The sequence below is a fragment of the Astatotilapia calliptera genome, chromosome 23, assembly GCF_964374335.1.
Source record: "Astatotilapia calliptera chromosome 23, fAstCal68.1, whole genome shotgun sequence".
NCBI lineage: Eukaryota > Metazoa > Chordata > Actinopteri > Cichliformes > Cichlidae > Astatotilapia > Astatotilapia calliptera.
In genome coordinates, this window is record NC_137443.1 from 43509306 (window position 1) to 43522740 (window position 13435).

The following is a 13435-nucleotide window of genomic DNA, read 5'->3' on the forward strand; positions in this document are numbered from 1 at the left end:
GGGACATCTAATTGATTAATATCAACATTGATTATTATTCACTATTATTTTTGTTCAAGGAGAACCAAAAATATAAAACTCTTTCAGCTTGTTTGTTGCCAAAAATGGCCACTTTTTGTGTATGTTCACAAAATGCTATAAAATGTAGATTTCTTAAAACATTTATCTACTTTTACCGACGTGACTCTTTAAAATAGCACCAGTCCTTTTCATCAAAATCAAAATTGTATCTAAATTTTTTACTCTTTATAGCCAGTTAGGTTATATATTACCATTAACTTTTCAGATAAAACGGTGATAAAGTCCTAATGTTTTCATGAAACTTCCTTTTTTTCCCCATCTGAGCATCGGGGAAAAGGCTGTCTTGCAATTGTTGAGGTCACTAGTGTGTGCCCCATTTCTTCCAGGATCACTCTCGTTATAGGTTTTAGTGGACTCCTAGTACTGCGAAGTGGTTTCATGGTACAAAGGGATTGCATTCCAAGATCTGTGATTCTGTAGAAATGAGCAGTGATGCCCTTCCTACCATCTTTCCAGAAAAATAAGTGATCTGGAAGCTGTTAGGCTGACTTACAGCAGCAGCACTTTCTGCACCTGCATAAACTCCAGGACACATTTACTAACGATGTTTGTTGCTGTATGTGCTGCAGCTTTGAATTTTTTAATAATATATATTTTGTTAATATTTTGGCTATGGTGTCTTGTTATGAAATGTAAAAGAGTAAAAGTGTTGTTAGCAGGTGCTTCAAAGCTAAGTTTGACTGGGAAACTCAAAGCTCAATAGTCTGTATCAACAGAAATTCACTGCAGCCTATGTAATATTTCATGCGTCATAATTTATTCTACTCTATCTTGCAAATAGATATTTGTGTGGCAATGTCATGCACAACACACACAACTATTAGATCCTTAAGATCAAACCCGTGTCATTCCACTGCAGTGCAGTAGTCAAAAAAAAGAATAAGTGAAGTGTCCACAAATGGCCAGGATAGAGCCCAGAGTGTTAATTTTTAAAATGTATGAAAATATTATTGTTTACAATTATTTACTGTTAATATCAACAATAAGCTTTTTATTTTGAAATTACAAGTTTAAAAAAAATGCTTTTACATTTAATGCTGTTACACTGTAATCCTTTATTATAAGTATGGACACAGAATCAAGTGAACAACATTTTGAAATAAGTTTAATAGGAATTTTGTACTACGCAAAAACAACAACAACAACAACATATTAAACAAACAAACAAACAAACACAGCCAGTGCCTTCATTTGTCCATCACATGTCAAACATAGCACTGACCCTTAGCCCCTGCTCATCAGCACATGCATTCAAAAAGAGCTCCATGTCCTCTGCAAACTGAAAAACAAAGAGGAACAAGTCCCTTGCTCCAGTGTCTTCTTCCTCTGACATGTCTCTTAAGACCCTCTGCTGGTCTCCTTGATTTAAGGACACATATTTGGGCATTGTTACGTGTCCACGGAAAAGTGCCTTATTTTGGACAACCCACTGCACAGCAGGACGCAGATCTGCAACAACTGCTGGCTCCTGTGTCAGGCAAATGGGGATAAAAACATAGTTATTTCTCTGCTGCAGAACAGTTTTTTAACAGTTATTCAAATGTCACTAAACATGTAATTACACTACTGTTTAAAGTGATTACTGACCTGACTGACTTCCTGTAACTTGCGCTTTTTCACTCTGAAAATGGGCACGTGTTGTCCTTCAAGCACAGCTTTGGCTTCCTCTCTCCAGTGTGCAAATAGCTTGCCAGAGCTTAACAGAAAATGTTGATATTGTTAAGGTGTGTAAACTTTGACACAACATAGAACAGAAGTCAAAGTATAAATACCTCCTGAGATCAAAGTTCTCCATCAACAGCAAGCACCACCATTTACGCAAGTAGGGCATGTCTGACTGTAAAATATTAATATGAAACATATTTAACAACTTTCAAAAGATTCAAGACTCCATTGCTGTGAAAGTAAATAGAATACTTACTATAGTATAGTCAAATGAAGCATCCAGTGCCACGTACAGAGCAGACTATTTGTAAGAAAAAATAAAAATGTCATTTTTCTTTAGAAGCTTAAATTAGCTTCTGTATGAATCTCAAGAAGAGAAGAGACAAATTACCATCAGCATGAAGATCCCACAGTCAACTCCATAGTCTTGGCTTGGAAAACCCTGTATTACATTGAAAATAAAGGCTCTTTAATAAAATCCCTTAAAAGAAGACTAGTGTAATTCATATTATTCACCATACACTTAAACTAGCACATACCTTCAAGTCACAGCTCTTTTTTTCTGACCACTGCCCGGGAATGATCTTCACTGCAAGATTCCTTTTTTTTTTTAAAAAAAACAGTTACATTCACAAGTTAACAGATGATGATCATGATGGGTGTGAAATGTTTATTGCTAATAGCACCAACTGTAACTACAGGCCTTAGGAACACGACCTCAAAAAAACAGCATAACAAAATGAAAAAGTACAGTCACATGCTCACAGTTGGTCAAAATAAAGCATTTACAGCTTTAAGTTAATGTTGGCATATTTTATAAAATAATTTTTAATGGTGTTTTATGTTAAAATAGAACACTGGAAGACCCAATTTATGCCTGAAACTCATCTACAGACAGTATCACTGACTTGATCATAATTTGAAGATGAGAATAAAATGTTGAAGCATCATGCTGATATATCCATCCATCCATCCATCCATCCATCCATTCGCTTCCGCTTATCCTTTTCAGGGTCACGGGGGGCGCTGGAGCCTATCCCAGCTGTCATAGGGCGACAGACTGGACAGGTCGCCAGTCTGTCGCAGGGCTAACACACAGGGACAGACAACCATTCACACTCACATTCACTCCCACATTCACACCTAGTGGCAATTTGGATTATCCAATTAACCTATCCCCACAAGCTGCATGTCTTTAGACGGTGGGAGGAAGCCGGAGTACCCGGAGGGAACTCACGCAAACATGGGGAGAACATGCAAACTCCACACAGAAACTTGCTGATATAGTTTATAGAAAAAGCATGTGAGTGTACTGTATGTGTGAACACTCAAGATCAGCAGAACATGATCTGGGATGCACTTAACCTGGAACACTGAACAGGTTCCTGAAAACTCCGGAACAAACCAAAAATGCTTATAAAAATGTGACCTCAAAAGTGAAACATATTGTTGGCCACCAAATCCTGCCTTGGTGTATAATGGGTCAAGAAAGAGGATTTCTCTTTTAGGTGGCTTCAGTACCTAAAAGACAGTTAGCCATGACTTCAAACCTGAAAACAATGTCATTGCAAGCGATCACAGTCAAAGACTTTTGAAACTGCGTCATAAAAGCTTGAATACATCTCAGACACATAGCAAAATTCTAACAGTTTGTACGTGTCAAAAAACAAGACTTACACACAACTGGAAATGACCAGGTGTCCAGAGAGGGAGAACTATGATGTCCATCCTCTGAGCATCAGTCTGAAACAGAATTGTATTTTTAAGTATCCTGTATATGAACTCGCACCAAAGTTATAAAAAAAATCATTTGGATTACTTGCTTGTTTCTTTAAAGGACGGTACACTTACAGGAAAGGACCGCAATGGATCACAGCCATAGGGTGCAAGCCAAGTCCGGGTGACATACAGATTTTCGATGTAAATGCTTATCCCCTAGAATGTAAAAAAACAAAACAAAAAAACATTTAAAACAACAGCTCTTTAAATTAAAGCTTGACAATCATCATATACAACATACAGTACCTTTGACTGAACAATTTTAGTGATAAGCTCAAAACAGCCATTTCCAATCTGAAACAGAAAAAAATCATGATAACAATGAATGTACACTTTATTTTTTCATATTCGTAGAAAAAAAATACTTACAGTCGATTCCATTTCTTTGTTTAAACCCAGTGTCCAAAAATCTGACCGCGTGAGGCATCCAGAAGACGTTTCAACAATCAGCTCATCTTTGGGTCTGCTGATGTCCAGAACATAGTTGAGCTAAAAAAAAAAAAAACAGATAGGTGTCATAGACTGTGGATGACAAAATCAGATAAGCACTAAAAGTTGCACTTTGCGACATCTGAAAACTTTAACATACAAGCTGTTGTTGGCCAGGGTGCGGTACAAAACACCATGATGAACGGCTGGCCAAAATGTTCTCAGGCTTTGTCAGAGCTTCGCACGGTGGTCCACACGGGTCAGGAAAAGTTGCATCTGTTGACCTTCGATTGGCTTTCTTGTTGTCAACTCTTTTCTGAGGTTCTATAGGGATTTTAACAGGTTTCAGACAAAACACTACATAGAATGCATATTAAATGCAAGAAAAATAAGCACTATCTATAGAAGGAAATTCATTTTAAACAGCATGTAACAAATTCTTTTATGAGCCATCAACTACAACAAGATAATGAATGCAAGATTATTATTTCACGTACATATGTCAATCACTATTCAAAATAAGAAATTTTACCAGTGTCACCAGACGTTGAAGGTGCTGGGTTCAACACCGTTTCTGTGATTTCTCTGGGTTTATTGCACACCTGTGGGGCTAGGTACACAAAGAAAAGAATATACACACACAGATAGGAACAAATATAACATGTAAACAATGGTAGCGTTCTGGTCATGACACAATGCATGTACTTACCTACGACAGCTTGACCCAGTGCCGACAATGAGATATTGATCTTTCCAAGTCGACCATGTCTTAGCTGCCTCTCCAGAAGTTTCTTGTTGGTGACAGTGTTATAATGATGATTTATATTTCTCATCAGAAACACATGTGTGGATGGACTCATATTACTTAAAAAGTAATTGCTTTTCCTCATGTTTGCAAAGAACTGTTCAACAACTTGACTGTTCAGCCAGCCTTTCAGCTCCGGGACAAGTTGAATTCTGCGTAATATGTCCTTGGGATCTTTTGTATTTCCCTCATGAAATCTGTCATACAGGACATAATGGTCAGATGATCCAGTGACAGGATGAGGATTTTCATTTACACTATCCATCCTTTCATGTAGCCATGGAAGATTCACTTTCAGGCTTCCATCCTGTGCAGCCTTGACATTTTCCTCAGTGGGCTCAGCAAGTCGACCTTCATGTGGATGAAATGGCAGTTTATCAGGAACCTGCAAATTGGTGTGTGCTGCCAAACCCCTCGCAAAATCGTAAACACAGACGTTTGGCATGTGCTTCCAGGACAGGAGAAGGTCAGCAAAATCCCGGGGACTTTCAGCACAAAGATTAAATTTAACACTGTATACAATGCCATGTGGACATAGTATTACAGACCATCCTCCTGCAAGCAAAGATTTAAAAAGTTGTTTGTAATTGTAATTACATTTTTTAATGCTACTTCTAATAATCGCTAAGTGATGCTTACCAGAGGCACCCCATATGCTTTGAAAGACCTTATCATATGTCTGCCTGCTCTTCATCTTCTCCCTCAGTCTGGTGATGAGATCAAAGCGGGAGCCTTTGGAGTCGATGTTGCATGCTTTACACAATTTTCTTACCACTCCAACCTGACAGCAATTAGGGAAAACTGTAAATGGAACAACCCCAGAACTTTATGTCATATTCTGAAAACTTCAAAGCAATGTTACCTTTTGTTTGGCAAGTTCATCCAACAGACGGTCTTCTGTGACACTGCTAAGCTTTGCTTCATGTGAAGAGCTTGTTCCTACTTTTTTAAACTCTGTGTTAAGCACAATGTCACTTGTTCGAGTTTCACTCCCGATCCATGGTGCCCAGTGCGTGTAACTTGGTGGAACGGAAAATGGATTCTTCACACCGCCTACAGAAAATGGCATGTTTTTAATTACAATCTAAATTACTTTAAAACACTGAATGACTTTCAAAAAGTTTTTGCCATCACTCACTTGGAAAAAAACCACGGCTTATCATTTCCAGGTGAATAGAGTTCCAAAAACCTTCAATGTCATGTTCACCATTGAAGTCTTCCGGGGCTTTGAGGTCACTCACTATAATAAATTGACTCATGAAAACATGCACATAATGTACACAATGAAATATATACACAAATGTACATTAAACTTACCTGCTAACTTGAACACCCCTTTTCTGTGTAAGTCCATAACTACCACAGGGGGGTGAAACCCACAGTTTATGCAGGAGTACATGTATTCTGCGTCAGTCAAAGCCTCAAAATGGCAATAAGCATGAAAAATGGTATCCCGAGAAGGAAACTTCACTCTTCTTAAGCCCTCCAATGAGTCAATGACCCTTGAAGCAGATACATGGTTCTGTAATATGACAAAAGGGTGAAGAAGACTATGATTACACAGATATTTAAATTTGGTCACCAAAATATCATAATGACACAAACACATTTTTAAAGCAATCTTCAGATGAGTATATTTTATTTTTGTGATCCTCACCTGCAGATTTTCTCTCAAAAAAAGGCAAAGTTCAAGAGACAAAACAACATGGTTGTCAAAGTTGTGAAGCCCATCTGTCCACTCCTGGTACCTGTAGACCATGTGGCACCGAGGACACGATCTATGGTGTGTTGAAACATCTGTTAAAGACAAATCACATTAATGTCAAAACATTAGTATAGGAACAATTATAACTAATTATTTCACACTGATGTTTAATCTTATTCATTAAAACTTACTCTCAATCACTCCCATCATGCTGACAATCCTCGCTTTATTGGTAACTAGAACAGCCTCATCAAGTTTTGGGTGCTCTGGGCACACCTGGCACAACGTTTCACATGGAAAGAGCTGTTTCTGATGATCCATTTTCTGTGAGATGACATTTTCTGGAAGAGATCCAGGTATTTTTTTCTCTTTAAAAATATAGCGTATACTCCTTTCGACGGCAGCATTGTCCTCAAAGGAAGAACTCTCCTGAGTCATCTGTGATGGGGTGCCTGATGATAGTGGTACAGTTGATTTGAAGATGTCTCTCTGTGTCTGGAAGAGATGCCATTTAGCTATGTTTTTATGAGGACATGATATTCGAGGCTTTGCACAAGCACAATGCCAGGTGTTCCTCAGAGCATTGTAAGTCACAAATATTCTGCCAAGACGGCAGAAACTGTGTATTTCCGGCTCAAATACAGACAAACAGATCTGTGTTGAGGATCCACCAAAATCCACCCTCACACAAAGTGGAGCATGTGCCATCTGGGCAGCTTTCTGTCTCTTTATGCATGTAGCAGCTTTGGCCTCTCCAAAAAATTTAAGGTCCACCATTTCCATCACGATGTGCTCTTGAAGAAAAACCTCCTTTACAGTTTCTCGGCAGTAATCTAGTGAGCGAAGGTGCTCACATAAACTGAAGCCTAGTCCGCTCCGCTGGGCCAGCAACTGGTATTGCTGACATTCCTCCAGCTCACATCTGATATTGTGAGACACCCCCCATGTTTTCCTCTGAACGTGAACTGGCACAGAAAACCCATGGCCAGTTCTCTGCACAGCAAATAACCCTGTAGTTTCATCTACACAAACACACTGCAGATGACTGGCCAGGCAAACATCTATTGATTGGTTGGAGTGCTTCCTCATCATGTGAGCCTTGTAGTTTTTGGTACGAAGAGTAAGGCCACAGTGAGGGCATGTCAAATTCATGGACTTTCCATCAGCTGCAGTTTTATTGAACGCAGAGGGTAGAGCATATGAATGTTCTAACAAAGAGTCAGAAAATGGTTCCGATCCCAAAGACAAAACCTTGGGGGGGAGACGGGGCTCCTCGAAGAGTACTGCCGGAGGAATACGGGGCTCCTCGGAGAGTTCAGCGGGGAGCAGTCCTGATAGTGGTGGCTGACTTGGTATTGAAGAATGCTGACAAGACAATAAATGCCTTGCCATATCCCCACGCCGTATGATTGTAAGATTACAGACAGGGCAGTGAAAGTGTCCTGTTGTCCTACAAGGCAGCCTGCACCGGCATATCATTTTATCTGTAAGAGAAAAAAACAAACAAACAAACAGATGTAATTTAAATGTAGTTGTATAGAATGCAATCAATTTGTCTAACAATCAGATTGTACATGTTAACAAAAACATCCAAGCCAACCTCAATAATGAAAGTTAAATGGTATGGATCACAAATGTTATGTCAAGAAAAGTGGTGAAAAGTAAATAAAAATATATTTTATAAAAACACTATTTTTGTTGCAGATGAATGCACTGAACTGTACAATATCAACAGCAACTTTTAAGTCAACAAAGATACTGCAGAAGTGCTTAAAAAAGTGCATATTTATAACTATAAAGTATATTTAATACAAACATACCTTTGAAAGGCAAAGCATTTTTTATATGCACACTGAGATGCTCCTCAATCTTTGCCCTGACAGCAGGGCTGAAAGTGGGGCACAGAGGGCAGTGAAAAAGTCCTCTGCAACACGTGTTGCATTCCTGCAATTCCGGCTTCAAGCCCGAATTCCAGATTGATAAGTGCATCTAAAACAGAGAGAGAAACAGATAAACACCATATACACATTTAAGTTAAGGTTTTAGCAGAAATAACAATTTACAGTTGGCATGTAATAGATTTGGGAAGAAAATCCTTGAAAAAAACCCCACAAATATATTACAAGACACTTTAACTTGTGAGACATGTTTCTATTGACATGTAACAGTCAATTGAACAGGGGCTAACTAAAATCTGGCCAATAAAAAAGCTGTACAGAAAAGAATGACAAATAGAAGTATTGATAAATATATAAATCTGTTTGTAACGAAATTTACAGTGTTGACGCTAACCAAAGGTGTCACAAGTACACACGTTCCTTACTACAGTTTAGATACCTCTGTTTAAAAAGCACTGACTCAACTTTTTAGTTAAGTCGAAGTAAGAAGTACAGGGTCTAAAATATAATTTATGTACAAAATTTTGAAGTAATCTTGCGTCCAAAGCACGCGTGCAGGGGGCTGATTTACAAATGTACGCATTACAAAGTACAGATACGCGTGCTAAAATGTGAGAAGTAGAAGTATAAAGAAGTATACAGTAGGCACAAAAAAGTACAGCAGTAAAGTAAAGATACCAGAAAATTCTACTTAAGTACAGTATTGAAGTATTCATTATTTCGCATCTCTGACGCCAACAATAAATCATACTCTAATGCAAAATGTGGTTTTTGCTTCTTCTCGCCCACAGAAGAAGTTAATCCAGCTCTCTTACTGAAACCAGGCCCAGGAAAAAGCATATCTGTGCGTTTCTCTGCCATGGAGCACGATGAAAAAACATTAAAATAAGGAGGAATGTTGTTGTAACGCAAAAAAGGTGGCAACATGATCATTGTAAGAAAACTAGACGATTCCTAGAATTATGAAATCACTAACGGCAAACTTATTTAAGAAAGACTTAACCAACCTTTGCGATCAACTTGCAAAACTTCCACGGTTTCCATGCGTGTTTACGGCTACTGTGGAGGTCACGTGTTTCCGGCTACTGTGTAGGTCACGTGTTTCCGGTTAGTGTGGAGGTCACGTGTATCCGGTTACTGTGGAGCTCCACAGTGGCTGCAGCCAGACCCTTCTCGATCACCGAGGTTTCTGTTGCTCTGATGTCTGATATTGATTATATCGGTAAACAGGCTGTAGGCAGAAACATCAGGTCTGATCTGAAAATCCCTTCAGAAACAAACTTTAAGAGTTTTATGTCCGTGAGGCTGTAAAACTGTAACGTGTCCTGTGATCCATAAACACTCTGTGATGAATAATCTGAAGTCATTTTGAGCCTGACAGTAGTTTCCTGTCACAGAGCAGAAGCTGCAGGCAGTTTTTGGCACCTTTATATTTAATTTATTCCAAAATAAATCAATAAAGGTAGAAAAGAACTCTCAGTGACATTAAAAATCTATTTTTAAAGACAGATGTGACCAAGTGCAACAAATATAAGATGAGATGTTTACAGATATTTGAAGTATTGATCATATGTAGAACACAGAGCAGGTCCAATAACAGAGTCATGCTGCTCACAAACAGCAGTTTGGTTTCATGAGCTCACTTCCTGCAGTGATCCTCAGCTTCTCTCCAAAGGAGCCGTAACATGTGGGCTCCTCACCATGATGATGATCCCAAACACACTGAGTTCCTTCATCCACCTGATCATGTACTTATTAAATAATGTGATGGTTTTGGTGTTTTTTAAAGACTTTGAGCCTCTAAAATAACTGGTTTGGACTTTAGGGCCAAAGCTCCAACATTAGAAAGCCGTCAGTGTGATGCTTCCAGTACAACAGCACCTCTGAGTGTGTGTGTTTACCTCTCAGACTAACTCCACCCTGACATCAAGAAGATGGAGGAAGAGGACGGAGCAGCATCTGCAGCATCCAGCTGTGTGTCTGTGAGGAGTGACGGGGTTACACAAACACCTCCACCTTACAGTCATGGACCTGCAGCAACAATGTAAGAACACTACTAACTTTATTAGTCATTTCAACATAACCATGACAGAATCATTGATCTGTGATTGGTTCAAACTGTTTGATCTGAGTTTGATTTTTATTGACTTGTTTTCTTGCTAAGATCTGAACTCTGTGAGTTTAAGTGAAGTCAGTGCAGCAGAATCAGAGAGAAGAGCTGAGAACAAACTGAGTTCATTCAGAGACAGAAAAAACCGCTGATGATTGGCTGACCTGTCAGCGTTATGAGGCAGACACAATATCACAGAGGGATCAGCTGATCATATGGCTGTCAGAGAGAACTGATCAGTTATTGATGTTTGTGTTTGCAGATGTCAGAGGTCACAGTCTCCAGTATCCAGCTGTGTGTCTGTGAGGAGTGACTGGTCCAGAGAAATACTTCCTCCACACTTCAGTAATGAACCTGCAGCAACAATGTTCTTCAATCATGGAGCTCAGCTGACCATGTAAGAGAGCTGCTGACTCAGAGTTCAAAGGTTGTTTCTATAAATGTTCTACCAGTGACATCATAACTTAACCTAACACTGGTCTGTGTATGAAGTATCATTTAGTGGCAGTTGTTAAAGTTGTATAATGATGATGCTAGTTTGGGGTGTATTTTCCTGCTGATGCAAATGCATCTACTTTGCCCTTTGTCTGGTGCTTTGGACAAAGACGTCCAATGAAACTCAGAACAACACAGTTTGCACCACCAGCAGGCAGAGGAAGTGGCTGACATCCAGAAATCCTACCAGTGGCTGAACAAAGCTGGACTGAAAGACAGCACAGAGGCACTAATCATGGCAGCACAGGAACAAGCTCCGAGCACAAGACCCATAGAGCCCGGGGTCTACATGGCTCTTTTTGGGGGGGTTGTGTTGTATTAATAGTGACTTTGTTTCTTTGGACCTGACCAAAATCTTTTGTTTTTCAGTTCAGTTGCAACATTGACTAACACTAATGCAGGGGTCAGCAACCTGCGGCTCTTTAGTCCTTACAGTGCGGCTCCTCGTGGTTTGGGAAAATAAATTAGAAGTATTTAGCTGAAGTGTATTTTATTTATGTTCTTTTTTAACTTGTAGTTCTAAATTGGAAGATTATTGTGATATTGAAATATAAAAAGAAAATTATATTTTATTATTTTTTGATCGTTCAAATAAGCGTCACACTCGTGGAAGCCGGTGTACCCGCCGAAACGCCGTGCATTTATCGAGACTTTCAGCCCCAGGAAGGCCAATTATGGATCTTCGGATCCACATTATGTCAGCGGCTGTTCTCCACCGTGAACTACGTTAAAAACAAACACCGCTCACGCCTCACAGACGACAGCTTACAGTCCTGTAAAGATGAAAGTGACTTCGTACAGCCCCGATCTGCAGAATTTTGCAAATATCTATTTTTCATCTTTCAGCAGCATAGAGCTTTTTTTCCAATTATTTTTTTAAAAGTCAGGTCAAGGCTCCAAAAGCCCAAAGGAGATATAAGGGTGGCGGCTCACAGCAGTTTTTGTTTGCTACATCATTTTAGTTCAGCTGGGTGTCTTTCCTTTGGTTATATTTCTTTAAGAGTTCAAATGTGTTCATTACATAAATAACATGTAATTTTCTCTGTAGCACTTCATGGATTTCATAAGCAACACACCTTAGTTGTTCACACAAAGCATAAAGGTAAAAAACAGTATATACAGTGTTATCTTCATTCTAGATGTCAAAAAGTATTTGTGGCTCCCAGTGTTTTCTTTTGCGTGGAAACTGGCTCCAAATGGCTCTTTGGGTCCTGAAGGTTGCTGACCCCTGACCTAATGGTATATTTTTTTTAGCTGGATCGTTCTATAAAAACATGAATCAAATCTGAGAAAAGTTTCCACCTGACCTGTTGAATGTTATTGAAGCCAGAAGTTTGCCTTCATACTGTGTTTCTTGCATGCCTTTTGTGGTGTACTAATTGATGTGAAATGAATGCAATGTGGTTGTGTTTGCAGAGGTCAGAGGTCACAGTCTCCAGCATCCAGCTGTGTGTCTGTGAGGAGTGACTGGTCCAAAGAAAAAGATCCTCCATATTTCAGTCATGAACCTGCAGCAACAATGTTCTTCAATCATGGAGCTCAGCTGACCATGTAAGAGAGCTGCTGACTCAGAGTTCAAAGGTTGTTTCTATAAATGTGTTCTACCAGTGACATCATAAATGATTCCTAATGGTGGTCCGGGTACGATAATGCTAGTATTAATCGTAGTAGTAATGCAATCCAAGGTAATGATTTCTTCTCTGCTGCTGTGAACGTCTCTGCAGCCGTCTGTACTCTAATCTGAGACAACTATTACTGACAGAAACCATCACATCATCCAGTTTGTGTGTTTGCAGCTGCTTAAAAGATTTTAAACAGAGATTAATCTGTAATTCATGTGATGTGTTTGTGTTTGCAGAGGTCAGAGGTCACAGTCTCCAGCATCCAGCTGTGTGTCTATGAGGAGTGACTGGTCCAAAGACAATCCTCCAGTCTTCAGTCATGAACCTGCAGCAACAATGTTCTTCAATCATGGAGCCCAGCTGACCATGTAAGAGAGCTGCTGACTCGTTTACGGGTGTTTGAAATTCTGTGACCACTTTGTAATTTTAGTTTATATTTTAAAGTGTTTTTATTTGTAGTTGCCTGTATTTTTATTACACTGTGTGTAACGTGGTGGTTTGTGCTGTTTGGGATCGTTTTGGTGTATTTGTGTCAGAACATCAGATAAATGATTTCATCACATTTTAAAAGAAAGTATCAGGATAATAATCTGAACTGAGTCATCAGAAATAGAAAGATGGTCTCAACAGGCCACTGAGCTGATCTCCAAAGAAATGCAGAAGATTGAAGAGTCCGAGGCTGTTTATTTGTCACAGGCATCGTCATACACGTACAACACAGTGAAATGTGCTGAGCTGCTCCTGTGACTGGACAAAACATTAGAAACAATCATTAAATGAAATAATGAAACATTGTGCAGATGTAATGTTAAAGTGCTTTGTGCCACATTAGCACAGCATGTACTG

The 13435-nt window shown here is 39.2% G+C and overlaps 2 protein-coding genes across 2 annotated transcripts in view; one reads left to right on the top strand and one right to left on the bottom strand.

Annotated features, from left to right (window-relative positions):
• LOC113017716 (NACHT, LRR and PYD domains-containing protein 12-like) overlaps nt 1-13435 on the top strand; it is a 1242929-nt gene that overhangs the window by 428019 nt on the left and 801475 nt on the right. The window lies entirely within an intron of this gene.
• On the bottom strand, nt 1170-9529 carry LOC113010200 (uncharacterized). Its single transcript, XM_026149153.2, has 21 exons — nt 9370-9529; nt 8285-8453; nt 6656-7948; nt 6417-6556; nt 6077-6281; nt 5898-5999; nt 5622-5812; nt 5399-5540; nt 4664-5314; nt 4487-4564; nt 4115-4278; nt 3895-4014; nt 3772-3819; nt 3598-3681; nt 3424-3489; nt 2286-2346; nt 2138-2188; nt 2003-2047; nt 1854-1918; nt 1669-1777; nt 1170-1549 (listed from the first exon to the last, which is right to left on the bottom strand). Exons 2-16 carry the CDS (start codon nt 8451-8453, stop codon nt 2293-2295), a joined length of 3507 nt encoding a protein of 1168 aa, XP_026004938.2. The 5' UTR covers nt 9370-9529; the 3' UTR covers nt 1170-1549; nt 1669-1777; nt 1854-1918; nt 2003-2047; nt 2138-2188; nt 2286-2292.